This window comes from Nerophis lumbriciformis, linkage group LG02 (genome assembly GCF_033978685.3).
Source record: "Nerophis lumbriciformis linkage group LG02, RoL_Nlum_v2.1, whole genome shotgun sequence".
In the NCBI taxonomy this organism is placed as follows: Eukaryota; Metazoa; Chordata; class Actinopteri; order Syngnathiformes; family Syngnathidae; genus Nerophis; species Nerophis lumbriciformis.
Window position 1 is genome coordinate 59,884,804 of NC_084549.2, and position 15,461 is coordinate 59,900,264.

Genomic DNA, 15,461 nt, shown 5'->3' on the forward strand with positions numbered 1-15,461 from the left:
AGGGACAATGAAAAAGAAGGATTACCTTCAAATTCTTCAGGACAACCTAAAATCATCAACCTGGAGGTTGGGTCTTGGGCGCAGTTGGGTGTTCCCACAGGACAATGACCCCAAACATACATCAAAAGTGGTAAAGGAATGGCTAAATCAGACTAGAATGAAGGTTTTAGAATGGCCTTCCCAAAGTCCTGTCTTAAACTTGTGGCTACCAAATGCGCCTTATTGCAGTGAAACTTGCCAAGGGACATGTAACCAAATATTAACATTGCTGTATGCATACTTTTGACCCAGCAGATTTTGTCACATTTTCAGCAGACCCATAATAAATTCATAAGAGAACCAAACTTCATGAATGTTTTTTGTGACCAACAAGTATGTGCTCCAATCACTCTATCACAAAAAAATAGGAGTTGTAGAAAGTACTGGAAACTCAAGACAGCCATGACATTGTGTTCTTTACAAGCGTATGTAAACTTTTGATCGCGACTGTATATTCACTGTAACAAACGGCTCTGAGAGCAGCCGTAACTGCAATGTGGCCTCCATGAAAACAAGTTTTACACCTCTTTTAATATTTTAATGTAAAATTATATTCATTTATTCAACTATTTAATTCATTATTATTAGTATTGTACATGATATACATTATAATCATTATTTTTGCTTAATTAAGTTATGTTTTTTTAAATTATTAATCTTCCACATGTTCCACAGGTAAGTGGAAGTAGTAACCAATCAACTGACTTTTAATGGGGGAGTTTGACACACAGGTTCATATGGAAAAAACAATTAAATAAATAAATAGTAAGTTTTTGAAAACGTGAAATAATTTATAAAAAACAAAATTACATTTTGAAATAATTTCTGTATTTTCTAAAATATTGAAATAATTAAATGATTAGTTATATTTGCATTGAATTAATGACATATTAGACAACACATGTATTCATTTAATTCCAATGTATTTATTTATTTTATTCTGTCCGATTCGACACGCCCTACAAGACAGCATCCATGCTCCAAAAACACCCGAAATAGTCGCTAGATTAGTTCTTTAAAAAAAAAAAGGTCTGAATACTTGCTAAATGCGATTACGAAAGTGCCAAGTCGGCAACTCTGCTACTGTGCTGCGATTAAATGGAGTTGTAGCCAAAAGTCAGCTCTCTGGGGGATGAGGAAGTGGGGAAGCGGGAGATGATGCAACATGCTGAAATAACCTTAAGGAAAGTGGACCCATGCGTAAAATTTCCCTTAAACAGGATTAAAACATTTGGGATGATTTGTGAACTTTACTCTCCAGTAAGAAAATGTCACAGGAAATTGGCTGCTATTTTTTAAATAGACTGTAGCTGTTAGTATTCAAGGTTATGGACAAAGCAAGTGTAGCTAACATTGACTTTAAAAACCGTTGGCTTTTTTTGTCTAATTTCAAAGACTCTGTTCACGAATAATGACTGACAACAAGGTAATTTATTGAAAAATCTGATTACTTAAGAATAACCAGGCGATATTAGCGACACATGCTAATGCTATATTAGCATGAGCAACAACATGGCGAACATACTGCAGTAGCTAAGAAGTTAATCTAAGAAAAGATAAGAAGTAGCACATTGGGGTACATCTGACCAGGACAAACAATCTTAACTAATGCTGTTGTGCTGACGCAAATGTGCTATGCTACGCTCATATTTACAAAAATCAGGTAAAGACTGTTGCGAGCCCCAAAGTTTTAACAACATGTAATTTGTGTCGTTATTGATCTAGTCGTGTGTATTTTGTCATAGTTATTTTGCCAGACGTTAAGAGTATCTTAGTTACTTTTTACTAGCATTACCCTAATCGGAGTCGTGTTGTTGACATTCCCACTCTAATTGGCGGCCGGGACGTGGCCAGGAATAAAATCCCACTGTTGTGATGCTAATGTGCAATGCTACGCCTGCTTTCAAGCTCGCTAAAATGTTCTTGCACTTGTGTTTACAATGACTAATGTAGCCTACATTATTTTCAAATTAAATTAGTTATTTTTACTTAGATTTATAAAAGTCAGGTTTTCAAACTCCAGTCAAAGACTACAGCTAGCCCCGAAGTGTCGATACCGTGTAATTTGTGTCGTTGTTGATGTAGTCGTGTGTTATTGTTTATTTTTGTCTAACGTTACATTCGCTTGATTATTTTTTACTACCGTTACCCTTATCAGAGTCGTTTTGTTGACATTCCCACTCTTAATTGGCGGCAGGGACGTGGCCAGGAATAAAATCCCACTATTGCTGTTGTGATGCTAATGTACAATGCTACGCCTGCTTTCATGCTCGCTAAAATGTTAGTGCACTTGTGTTGTGTTCACAATGACTCATGTAGCCTACTTTATTTTCAGATTAAATTACGGTTATTTTTATTCATATTTATAAAAGTCAGGTTCTCAAACTCCAGTCAAAGACTGTAGCAAGCCCCGAAGTGTTGATACCGTGTAATTTGTGTCGTTGTTGATGTAGTCATGTGTTATTGTTTGTTTTTGTCTAATGTTACATTAGCTTAATTATTTGTTACTACTGTTACCCTTATCAGAGTTGTTTTGTTGACAATCCCACTCTTAATTGGTGGCCGGGACGTGGCCAGGAATAAAATCCCACTATTGCTGTTGTGATGCTAATGTGCTATGCTACGCCTGCTGTCAAGCTCGCTAAAATGTTCTTGCACTTGTGTTTACAATGGCTCATGTAGCCTACATTATTTTCAAATTACATTAGTTATTTTTATTCATATTTATAAAAGTTAGGTTCTCAAACTCCGGGTAAAGACTGCAGCTAGCCCGGAGGTGTTGATAACGTGTAATTTGTGGCGTTGTTGATGTTGTCGTGTGTTATTGTTTATTTTTGTCTGACGTACAATAGCGTAATTATTTTTTTACTAGCGTTAGCCTTATCAGAGTCGTTTTGTTGACATTCCCACTCTAATTGGCGGCCGGGACATGGCCAGGAATAAAATCCAACTAATGCTGTTGTGATGCTAATGCACAATGCTACGCCGGCTCGCTAGCGCGCTAAAATGTTATTGCACTGGTGGTGTGTTCACAATGACTCATGTAGCCTACATTATTTCCAGATTAAATTACGGTTATTTTTATTAATATTTATAAAAATCAGGTTCTCAAACTCCAGTCAAAGACTGCAGCAAGTGTAGATACCGTGCAATTTGTGCCGTTGTTGATGTAGTCGTGTGTTATCGTTTATTTTTGTCTGACGTTACAGTAACTTAGTTATTTTTTTGCTCGCGCTAGCCTTATAAGAGTCGTGTTGATGACATTCTCACTTTAATTGACCAGGAATAAAATCCAACTAATGCTGTTGTGATGCTACGCCTACTAGCTATCTCGCTAAAATGTTATTGCACTTGTGTTGTGTTTACAATAGAATAGAATATAATACCTTTGTCATTGCATTAAAATTACAACAAAATGTAATCATGTAGCCTACATTGTTTTCAGATTAAATTTGTTATTTGTATTCCTGTTTATTAAAGTCAGACCCTCAAACTCCAGGTAAAGACTGCTGCTAGTGTTGATAACGTGTCATTTGTGTCGTTGTTGATCTAGTCGTGTGTATTTCATCTTTTTTTTTTGTCTGACATTACAGTAGCTTGGTTATGTTTTACAAGCATTAGCCTTATCAGAGTCGTGTTGTTGACATTCTCGCTCTCATCGGCAGGTCACGGTGTTGCTGTTGACAGGCGTTCTCCACAGACTATGGCGCCAGACTGACAGGTTAGCAGGATATAGACTTTTTTGTGTGCGTGTGTGTGGCATTGCACTAAAACTGAGACGCTCTTCGAGTTGGGAGCCTGGTAGACGTATCTGAGGTTGATCACAAGTAAAAAAAGGGCTTACACGCAGCTGGGACTTAACCAGTAAAAACAATCCGACTAACGCTGTTGTGATGCTAATGTACTATGCTACGCCCGCTAAATTTGACAATGGCTCATTTTAGATAAATTACGGTTATTTTTATTCGTATTTAAGAGGGGTGCACAAAAAAATTGATTCACATCCGAATCGCGTTTCTTACTCATCCCGATTCTAAATAGTCATAATTTTTGGAAATGTATACAAACATTTTTTTTCATTTTTGTAGTTGTTTTATTTTTAAAAATCAAATGGAGATGAATAACAATTGTGAATTTATTCCAAAAAAGTTAGATTTTTTTTTTCTATGTTAAATTTGTTTTCTACTGGAGTTTAAAAAATCATGAATCGATTTAGAATCGTGATTAATAAGAATCGCGATTCGGATGTTTATCGATTTTTTTTGTGCAGCCTATAAACATTAATAAAAATAACCGTACTGTTCACACCCCTTATATTCATTTAAGCCGCCAAGTTACAAACTGTGGGGTATCCAAAGTGCTGGCCGAGGGCCAAAACTGGCCCATGGCTTGTTTTTATTGGCCCTGGGGATATTGTAAAAATTAAATGAATAGTTCATTGACAGTCATGATTGAGTCAATTTAATTATAGTACTCGGTAAAAGGTTTATTTTTAAGGCCAAAAACAGATATTCACTTAGTATTACTTTCTTTAAAAGATTTATTCAGTATTTCTTAACTTTAGAAAGCTATATGGTTGAAAACGAAAATGATGCCAAAAAACATTAAAAAAAAGATGGGAAGTCCTCAAAGGCTTATTTTGAAAATGTAATTATGTTTATAGATCTACAACAACATCATATATGCTATCTGTTGTTGTGTTCCCAAATTTGAGTGTACAAAAATGAAGGTGTTACTGAGTCCGACCTAGACATAATCTGGACTGTACATAAATGCTTATTTTGAAAATGTAATTTTGTTTATAAATTATATGCAATCTGTTGTGTTCCCTAATTTTTCAATGTACATGGATGAAGGTGTGTGTTGCTGAGCCCGACTTTGACATTATCTGGACTGGACCCGGTTTTAAAAACCCTTCAAACAAATCCAATTTCATTGACAACCTGGTCTGGTGAAGATAAAATAAAATAAGATAAATAAATAAAAACCATTTTCTTGGATAAAAAATAAAGTAAAACAATATAAAAACAATTACATAAAAAAATAGTAATTAATGAAAATGTTAGTGGACCAGCGGCACACATAATCATGTGTGCTTCAGGGACTGTGTCCCTTGCAGACTGTTGTCTATGTTGTGGGAACCAGAATATTGGTAGCAGAAAGAAACAACCCCTTTTGTGTGAGTGGGTGTGGGTGAGTGTGAATGGGGGAGGGAGGTTTTTTGGGTTGATGCACTAATTGAAAGTGTATCTTGTGTTTTTTTATGTTGATTTAATTTAAAAACATAAAAATAAATAAATTAAATGAATAAATTATCAATGACATAAAACATAAGATTTTACACTAATTTGCTGTGTCATCTATAACACAAAGCTAAGATGTTTTGTTTAGATAACATACATTGACTGACATTAGATTCAGTTATTCTGGATGCATCCCTTCTGAACTTGTATTTCTATGCCAGTGTTGTGCCAAAGTGGAGTCCTTCTGTATCCTGTCTTTGTTTCTGGCATTCAGTAACATCGGACACAATGGCGAGGAAGTATATGAACATATGGAAATAAAGACGCTATAAGTGAGATCCCTACATTGGAGACAACTTACCCTCAGAATATAGTCGTTGTAGTCATCTCCGATGCGTCGAAGCTCTCGTCCGATTTCCACGGCCTGCATGGCCCCCGCTGGAAGACACAGTGAAGGAAAACATTTAATACTCAATAATACGACCATAAGAGTCACCTGCTGGAGTCATTTATAGACGTGGGTAATTAGTCCCGTGCTGTGACGCCTTCTCACATCGACATAAAGGGTGGGTGATTACACAACTTGGGGCGGAGCGTCTTCATTGGAGGACGTCTCAAAGTGCAGACGGTTTGCTTTTGGTTTGAAGGAACGTGATCAATCAAAACAAGCAGAGGAAGCTGATGGGTCTTCCTGCCACAGGAGGAGGAAGTTGTCGCCGTGTGAGCCGTAAGAGGACCTCAAATGGTCACAGATGATCTTGATGACGGAGACAGACTGACGACTAGTTTGTGTGTGTGTGTCTGTGTGTGGTGTGTTTATCTCCTGTCAGTGCTATCTGATGAGCTAAATGAATGAGCATTGAAAGGTGTGTGTCTGCGCCTCACAAAAGACCAGCACCGCTGTTTTGACTGCAACACACACACGCTAAAGTCCATCTGGATCGGCGTACTTAATGAGCAACCATGTTTTGACTCCTGGAAATGAGACACACACGCGCGCACGCAAATACAAACATTAGCTAATCATTGCTAGATTTTAAAACAAAATCATTCATGCAGAGATTTTGACTGGGGTTTATACTTGCTTAGGTAAAGCTGCATAATCTGACGAGATCTAAAAGGGCTTTTTATCAACAATCCTGCCTTTTTAGAATAACTCTCCAAGGCTATCGTTCCACTTCACTCCAGTCCAGTAGGGGACAGTGGTGGTAGATACAGATTGCCAAATCATTGAACAAAAGGAGATATTCTCATTTTTTAAACTATTAATGACACAAAAAAAAATAATAATAAACACGTTCTAATCAACTACAAGCTTTTTGAAAGATAAGAGTAAGTCTCTTAGGCTAAACGATAGCAGCAGACAGTGTACATGCCTTACGGTTAGCTTAGCGTCTAGGTTATGTATGCAGCGCGTACATTTTTTAACAATCTACACTGTTCCTGTTCTGAAGTATGGACTAATAAATCAATGGTAAATGGTAAACGGTCTGTATTTTCATAGCGCTTTAATATATCCATAGTGATACCCAAATGAATGAGAAGCCGTTATGGACACTATATTCGGCTAAAATGGCTCGTTAAGTACCACGAGAAGTAATGTAATAAAGTGCACAAAAAATCAATTCTCATCCGTATCGAGATTCTTCTACATCCCGATTCTAAATCGATTCATAATGTTCAAAAATGAATTTTTAAAAATTACAAATATATATATATATATATATACATATATGTATGTATGTGTGTATGTATGTATGTGTGTGTGTGTGTGTGTGTGTGTGTGTGTGTATATATATGTGTGTGTGTGTGTATATATATATATATATATTATATATGTATGTATATATGTATATATATATATATATATGTGTATGTATATATGTATATATATATATATGTATATGTGTGTATATATATATATATATATATTTATATGTATATGTGTATGTGTATATATATATATATATGTATATATATATATATATGTATGTATGTATGTATGTATATGGCAGCAGGGGTTAGTGCATGTGCCTCACAATACGAAGGTTTTGAGCAGTCCTGGGTTCAATACCGGGCTCAGGATCTTTCTGTGTGGAGTTTGCATGTTCTCCCCGTGACTTTGTGGGTTCTCTCCAGGTACTCCGGCTTCCTCCCACCGCCAAAAACATGCACCTGGGGATAGGGTGATTGGCAACACTAAATTGGCCCTAGTGTGTGAATGTGAGTGTGAATGTTGTCTCTTTATCTGTGTTGGCCCTGCGATGAGGTGGCGACTTGTCTAGGGTGTACCCCGCCTTCCGCCCGAATGCAGCTGAGATAGGCTCCAGCACCCCCCGCGACCCCAAAAAGGGACAAGCGGTAGAAAATGGATGGATGGATATATATATATATACATACATGCATACATATATCCATCCATCCATCCATTTGCTACCGCTTATTCTAACCTGTGTCCTGTTTTGAGAAAGTTTCATTACAGTTATTATACTAAATTATACATTGCGAGAATCATGTTGAATCGAAAATCAATTCAGCATCGAATCATTAACTTTTTATTTGTTTCACTACTTTTATGTGTTAAATAGGATATATATTTCACTCTCCTATAGTGAGCTAGTACATATGATTGTTTGTGTTTTTTATTGTCCATTTGTTTTGTGTATGTTATTTCATTCTGCCTTGACGCTGAATTACACAACTATTTTACCTCTGGGTACCAATAAAGAAACATTGATCTCAGTAATTGAATTTGGATCGAATCGTTAGGTGCCCAAAGATTGACACCCCTATAATATAAACATAAAAGAAAAGCAACGCTTGTAAATTTTCTAACAATTGCTGAGATAGTCTGCTCCACTCCAGTCCTGTAGGGGGCAGTGATAGTAACAACAGACTTTCAAACCAATTATGAGAAGGCCCATATAGTCTGCTAAAATGTATATTTCTCAAGTATGACCATGACGAAAATATTAAGCATCCGTAAAGACTATTTTATGCCTTTTTTGACTGGACTTTTGGCACAATCAATAAATTCAATCTGGCATTAAATTAATCCAACAAATTATGTCAATGCAAAATGCTACAATTGCTAGCTAGCTAGCTAAAACTTGTTTGCCCAGGTCCAGTTTTAAAATGGCTCACGTGGGCTTGTTGATATTTTTTTTAATACACCTTCCATTGTTAGCTTTTTTTATGTGGGATTGTCAAACATGGAACGTGTTCCTGCCGACCCTCCTCGTTCTTTTTCTGCTGTGCGGTGAAAGCAGCGTGATAGTGATGAGCGTCTTTTTGTTAAAAAAACAAAACAAAAAACAAAACAACGGGATTTCCAATTTTGCCTAGCATCAACTGGCCCCATAAACAGCTTACTTAATGTGAGCAATTAAGTTATTCTATGGAGCTAGAATTCAATTTCACTTTCACTTTTACAGTGAGTAACATGGACAGTGACTGTTGCGTCGTACATTCTTATAGTAGGTTTTGGAGTAATTTTTTGCATTGTGGGTCGAACTGTGCTTCTGCCGACTCTCCCCGTCCTTTCTCCGCCGTATGGGGAAATGAAGCCAACCCATATTCTGCCTAGCAACAAGTGGCCAAGCAGTGTTACTGTAAAAAGAATGCCATCAATTATTTGTAATTACACAGCTACACCAACCTGTTAGCTTTAATGTGATGACAGTTGCAAAGTTTTATTTTGCCCGTCCTGTTTATGGGAAAATTAGTTCGTAGGTGTCGGCATACTTGCCAACCTTGAGACCTTCGAATTCGGGAAATTGGGGGTTGAGTTGTGGGGGGGCGGAGTTGAGGTGGGCGAGGTTGGGGGGGGGCGGTGTTTGGTGGTAGCGGGGGTGTATATTGTAGCCCGGAAGAGTTAGGGATGCAAGGGATTCTGGGTATTTGTTCTGTTGTGTTTATGTTGTGTTACGGTGCGGATGTTCTCCCGAAATGTGTTTGCCATTCTTGTTTGGTGTGGGTTCAGTGTGGCGCATATTTGTAACAGTGTTAAAGTTGTTTATACGGCCACCCTCCGTGTGACCTGTATGTCTGTTGATCAAATATGTCTTGCAGTCACTTTCGTGTGTATACAGAAGCCACATACAACATGTGACTGGGCCGGCACGCTGTTTGTATGGTGAAAAAGCGGACGCGCCGACAGGTTGTAGAGGACGCTAAAGGCAGTGCCATCACGGCACGCCCTTAGTATTGTTGTCCGGGTGAAAATCGGGAGAATGGTTGCCCCGGGAGATTTTCGGGAGGGGCACTGAAATTCGGGAGTCTCCCGGAAAAATCGGGAGGGTTGCCAAGTATGGGTGTCAGTGCCTCGCCATTGTCTTTTTTTTTTTATATATATAATAAATGCCACTTTTTCTCATCTTTTATAATTTGGCAACTGTTCAGGCACGTTTTGAGAGGAAGCAGTTCTGATTCATGTGGAGTTTCACGTTTGACGCCCTCGCAACTGAATATCACAATATCTCATATTGGTAACAGCTGCGTTAATACAGTTGAAAAAAATCACAATCAGGTGACTGTGAGTCAACTTTCACTATAAATTGCAGTGATTTACTGTAACTGTATCGGTGCTTTCACGAATTGTGCGCGTGCGTGCGCGCGCGCGGAGCTCACCTTGATCCTCGGCCACGCGCAGCAGGGCGTGTTCAACCACCTGGGCGCAGGGGCTGGGGGTCTGCGTGGCGCGGGTGGCCGTGGGGGCCCGCGGGGAGAGCGGCGAGGCGGGAAGCGAGTCCCCCTCCAAAGAAAAGTATCCGCTGGATGAGCGCCGGTACGGGAACTGGAATATGGATCTGGTCTCGAACACGCCGCGGCGCTCCGGAGGCAGGGAGGCGACGCTGCACCGGCGGCGAGACGGCGACCGCGGCGTGCTCCCTCCGGCTCCTCCTCCTCTTTCTTCTTCTTCCGCGACGGGCGAGCAGAAGCCGGTGCTTTGCTCTCTGCGGCTCTCGGTCGACTTGGGCCGGGGACGTCCTGCACTCGGCTGTGTGGTTACTGCGCTTCCATGGGCTCTGTTCGTGCGGGGGACACACACACAGCGGTACCGTCAACCTGCCGACGCTGCGCCAAAACCGCTTGCCATTGCCCTCAATCGGATCACTTTAATCGCCGAATAAGACCTAACCGTATATCCCGTCGCACTTTAAATTTACAGCTCAGGATACAACCCTTGTCGCACACGACATCGATGCAAAGTAAGTTTCTGGCAGTTTTTTGGCCGAGGCACGCTGCTTTACGTGCGCGTCACTCTTGATCAGGTCATTATTAACGCAGACATGTTTACTTTCACTATTACTAAACCTATCCGTGGCGTTTCTCGGTTGGAGCATTTTTACGCATGAACCAAAAGTTTATATTTACAGGAGAAGAAAAAAAAAAACATCTCTTCCTGTTTGTCCAGACTGAAGTGACTCACCTCCACAATAATGACTGCCTGCGTGCCAAAATGGCCGGACATTAACAGTTTATTTAATCCCTGACATTTTACGCATCGTTTTCCCTGCTGCGCGCTAAAACATGTTGAACACGTAAAATGGCAGAAGCGCGTTTTTAAGGCGCTGCGACTTTAAATGACATTAGTTTATTGTCATGTTGTGTATTGTCCCAATTAGACCCCGGCGGTGCGCGTCTGCGGCCAAGTGAGCTGGGTGCGCCTCCAGCTGGACAAAACGCAGAATTGCACCATGGTTCCCTGTGACATCCAAAATCCGGCGTCGGTCCCCGCCGGGCCGTAGTGAAACGGTGTTATCGTTACCGGCCTGTGGGCACGCACCAGGTGGGCCAGTGTGTGACGTCACGTCAAACCAAAGCGGGGCCAATGAACTCCGTGACCTCCAAAGGGTGACTCCGCGGTACTATTACGCACGTTAAAAAATGTTGTTTTTGTATTTGTGATTGGCTTGTTGGGTCGATGCATAGAAACGACGCTTATTTTCGGTTACATCCCCCCGATACTAATGTAAAAAGTAAGCATTTAAAGCGACGTATGTTGACTATATCCGTCTTTATCGAGTTAACTCGATAAAGTCGGTCCCAATTGGGACCGACTTTCGCGGGCCTTTCTTTCGCGGCGTGACAGCTGACGCGCCGGCGAGCCCAACTTTTTAAAGTAAAAAAACAAACAAACAACCAAAACAACTATTAATAATACATCTCTTCAATATAAAGATATTATACAGCGTGAGACTCACCTGGGCGTGCTGTGCATGTCAGAGGTGACACATGACTGCGTAAACATCCAAAGTGAGGACAATTAAATGTCTGCGAATAACAAATAAGCGGCCGTCAGTTCCGAAGTGAGCGACTCCACAAAAACGAGTAGTACATCCAAAAAGTTGTCAACAAATCCAGAGTGTGAGAGGACGTAAACAAAAGTCCGAGCAGCTTCTCTTTTGTCTCAGCTATTTTCTTCCTGCAGTTCTCGTCCTCTTTTTTCCCCCGTCTACTGTTCAGTGTTCACTGGTGGAGATCTTGATGCTCCTCATTTAGATGCTCCTCCCCTGCAGAACAGCCCACCTCCTAAAACTCTCTGTTTTTCTTTCTCTCTCATTTAACTCCTGGACTCCCCCTAGCTGCCGAAAGTGTCATTGCAGCACGAATGTTGACAACTTGACAGCCTCTAAATCAGGGGTGTCCAAAGTTTCCCGCTGAAAAATCAAAGCATGTATCTTTATATTTATTTTTCCAAACCAATACATTGTATATTTTTTTTTTAAATTTAGGGCTCCCCTCAAGTTTGGTCCTGGTGACCTAGAAGTGTCTTAGTCATTAAAATGTAAAAAATAAGTCATATATTGTAATTTTTTCATTCAACAATTAAATGTCTACATCAACTTCAGGTATATCTGTTGATGAAAAAGTGTTATATATATATATATATAAATTTGTGTCCTTTTTTTTTGTCTCTCCTACCCAAAAAACAAATAATTCAAGGTGGAATATTTGATGTAAAGTAATGGAACCTTAAATTGGTCAATAATTCATAGCATAACTGATTTTAACCCTTGAATCTACTTAATTTGAAACTTTTAAGCCACCCGAGTGACAAAAAACGGTTATAAGAAGTCATATAAAAAAACTTTCAACACTTTAATTTTTTTAACAGTACATATACATTCACTGTATAAACGTACATGTACATATACATTCACTGTGCAAACATACATATACACATACTGTACATATACATACATACTCATGCATATAGTCACGTTTTATCAAACATATATTAACGTTGTTGCCCCAGGGGAAACTGGGTAACACACGGCACACTGACAAAGCTTTACTTATTGTTACTATAACAATCTATAGGTTTATATAGTTGGCTTCTCTTTCTTCCCCTCCATTTATCTGCTTTATTTTGTATTTCAAGTTATCATAGCATATATGTATTGTTGCATTTGAAACGATTGTATTGTTGATAATAGAGGTAACTATTGTTATTATTCATTATCAATAGTACTATTTATATTGTTATTTGTATTGCTCTATTTATAGTGGATTTATTGCTCATCATTTTTGTATTATTGATATTTATTTCACTAACTGCTTCTTTGCTATCACTTTTACCATCACATTTGTACATATCCAGTTTGCTGATGTTGTTCTGTTGTTGTTGTTGTTGTTGTTGTTATTGTTGTGTTTGCTGTTGTTGTTGTCTCTTTGTCTTATCCCCCTCTTGTACCCGCAATTTCCCCCTGTCTTTCTTTTTCTCTCTTTCTATCCCCTCCCTGGCTGCACCAAATAATAATATAAATCCATTTAATAAAGTTAAATACAAATAAGGAAACAAGAGAAGTATCCCACACTTCTCTTTTGTAAACTAAATATGTACAGCCGATATGGGCATCTATATCAACAATATGATTTGCCCGAGTAGCTGCATAGGACAAAAAAAAAAAAATTAACAGCCTCAGACTTACCCATTGACATATATATTTTATATTTTGAAGGTTATTTTTTTTACTGTTTCATGCTTTCTTTTTATAAAAAAAAAAAATATATGCAATGTAATAAAATGTAATTACTGCCTTTATTTGGTCAATAATTAATAACAACACTGATTTTGATGCATTATTATTTTTGAAACAATAAGTTCCATCCTTAGCCGAAAATCGGTCGTGTTCAAAAAAGTGTTATAGGTAAGTCATACTGTATGTTAATGTGTTTAAACTTTGAACGCTTTAAATTCTTCCAACAGCTTTAGACCTATCCATATATATAAAGTTTTTATACATTTGTAATGTTTTTTTTGAATGATTTATGCTCTTTTTGTAAAAAAAAAAAAAAAAAAAAAAAAAAGGAACAACACATTTTTTTATTATGGGAATAACACTAAATATGTACTGTGTCAAAAATGAGTTGCCAAGTGGTAATTACAGCTGCTATTAGGTCAATAACTCATAACAATGATTTTGATCCTTATTTTTTTAAACAATTAGTTTTTTTTACAAAAACTCACATTATCCTTCCTAAGCTGAAAAACGGACACCCTCAAAAAGTGTTATAATTAGGTCATGTACATATATACTTTTTAAAACTTTCAACACTTTAATCCCGCAACAGCTTCAGGCCTATCCATAAAAATATATAGTTTTTATATATTTATAATAGGGTTATTTATGTTTTATCGTGCTCTTTAAAAAAACAAAACAAAAAACACAATTTTGTGTTATGGGAAATACACCAAATATGCAATAATTTAAAAAATGAGGTAATTACAGCCTTTATTAGGTCAACAATTCATAACAACACTGATTTTGATGCCTTATTATTTTTGAACCAATGAGTTTGTTTTTTTCCCAAAAACCTACACTTTTGGCGAAAAACGGATACGCTCAAAAGAGTGTTATAAGTAAGTCATTTATATGTATTTTTATTTTTATTTTTATTTCAACGCTATAAGTTCTTCAACAGCTTGAGACCTATCCGTAAATATAAAGATTTCATATATTTGTAATGGGTTTTTTTTCAAATGTTGTATGCTCTTTTTGTAAAAAACAAAACAAAAACTAAACTAGTTATTTATTATGGGGAAAACACAAAATAGGCAATCCTCCACACCTCCTCAAAAAAAATTCTAAATGGACTATTTGTTATGAAGTATATGGAGCCCTAAATAGGTCAATAATTCATAACATTATTGATTTTAATTCATTGTTTTTTTTTTTGAGCAATGACCGTTTAAAAAAAAAAAAAAAAAGTCCCACATGGGGATCCAAAAGGGCCCCTCTCATAAAACTGTTAAAAACAAGTCAGACATTACAATTTCTAGATGAACTTTTTTTTGTTTTTTGTTTTTTCAATGAAAACGTTTTTATGGCAAATACACAAAATATTTAATATTTTCCCCAAAAAATATTCCAAAGTGGAATTTTTGATGTGAAGTAACTAGAATCTTGACAAGGTCAATTTATAATAACATTGATTTTGATTCATTATTCATTTTTGAGCAATGGCAATTATAATTTAAAAAAAACAGCCTGCATTGCAGCTTTGTGTTGGTAGAGTCAAAATTGCCCTTTTATTTACCTTTTTTTTTATGTTGCTTTTTTTTTTTTTGTATTTTTGAATGTGCCACAGGCCTTTTTAAAATCACCTGCCTCAATACTATACCGTAGTTTGACCACCAAATAATACCTGATCCCGCCCTGCGTATTTTTTTTTTTACCTGAAAGCATGAACAACAATACTACAACATTATTGAAATACAGGGCAACATTTTCCAATAATGTATTGTTTTAATAATTTTTTTTTTTCATTTGATTAACGCACATTTTATTTACTGACCCAAAAAAGATACACACTATGTTGGTAAAATTTATGTAAATAAGGTGAGTTCAAAGTGTGGCATGTGGGCCATTTTTGGCTCACAGGTAAACATATTTGGTCCCTTGACATGTTCTAAATATTAAATGAATTCAATATTAATGAGGTATTGTAGATATAACACTAAACAATATATTTGCCTTGTCACCTATTACACAAACGTTAAGATAATGTTTTGTTAAATAGTTTTGCATTTGCTGATTTTATTGGTTTTAGCATCAAACATTTATTGAAGTGGCACCTCGCAATGTTTCATCATGCAGCCCTCAGTGGACAAAGTTTGGACACTGCGTCACTATAGATGTTAAAAAAAAATTAATTCTGGAAAATTAAAAC

The 15,461-nt window shown here is 37.4% G+C and overlaps 2 protein-coding genes across 5 annotated transcripts in view; one reads left to right on the top strand and one right to left on the bottom strand.

Moving 5' to 3' along the window:
- bcl2l11 (BCL2 like 11) overlaps positions 1–11,724 on the bottom strand; it is a 102,862-nt gene extending 91,138 nt beyond the window's left edge. For both annotated transcript variants that reach the window (XR_009815798.1, XM_061965991.1), the window contains exons 1-3: positions 11,489–11,724; positions 9,912–10,309; positions 5,644–5,720 (exon numbers count right to left, since the gene is read on the bottom strand). Coding sequence is in view for 1 of the 2 variants with exons in the window: in XM_061965991.1 (XP_061821975.1) it covers positions 5,644–5,720; positions 9,912–10,309; positions 11,489–11,535 (522 nt within the window). In the remaining variant the exon portion in view is untranslated. The remainder of the gene's footprint in view (positions 1–5,643; positions 5,721–9,911; positions 10,310–11,488) is intronic.
- arhgef33 (Rho guanine nucleotide exchange factor (GEF) 33) overlaps positions 1–15,461 on the top strand; it is an 81,810-nt gene that overhangs the window by 18,030 nt on the left and 48,319 nt on the right. The window contains exon 3 of one of the 3 annotated variants that reach the window (XM_061965945.1): positions 3,705–3,760. The exons of the other annotated variants lie outside the window; for them this stretch is intronic. The gene's annotated coding sequence lies outside the window, so the exon portion shown is untranslated. The remainder of the gene's footprint in view (positions 1–3,704; positions 3,761–15,461) is intronic. 3 annotated transcript variants of the gene reach the window in all.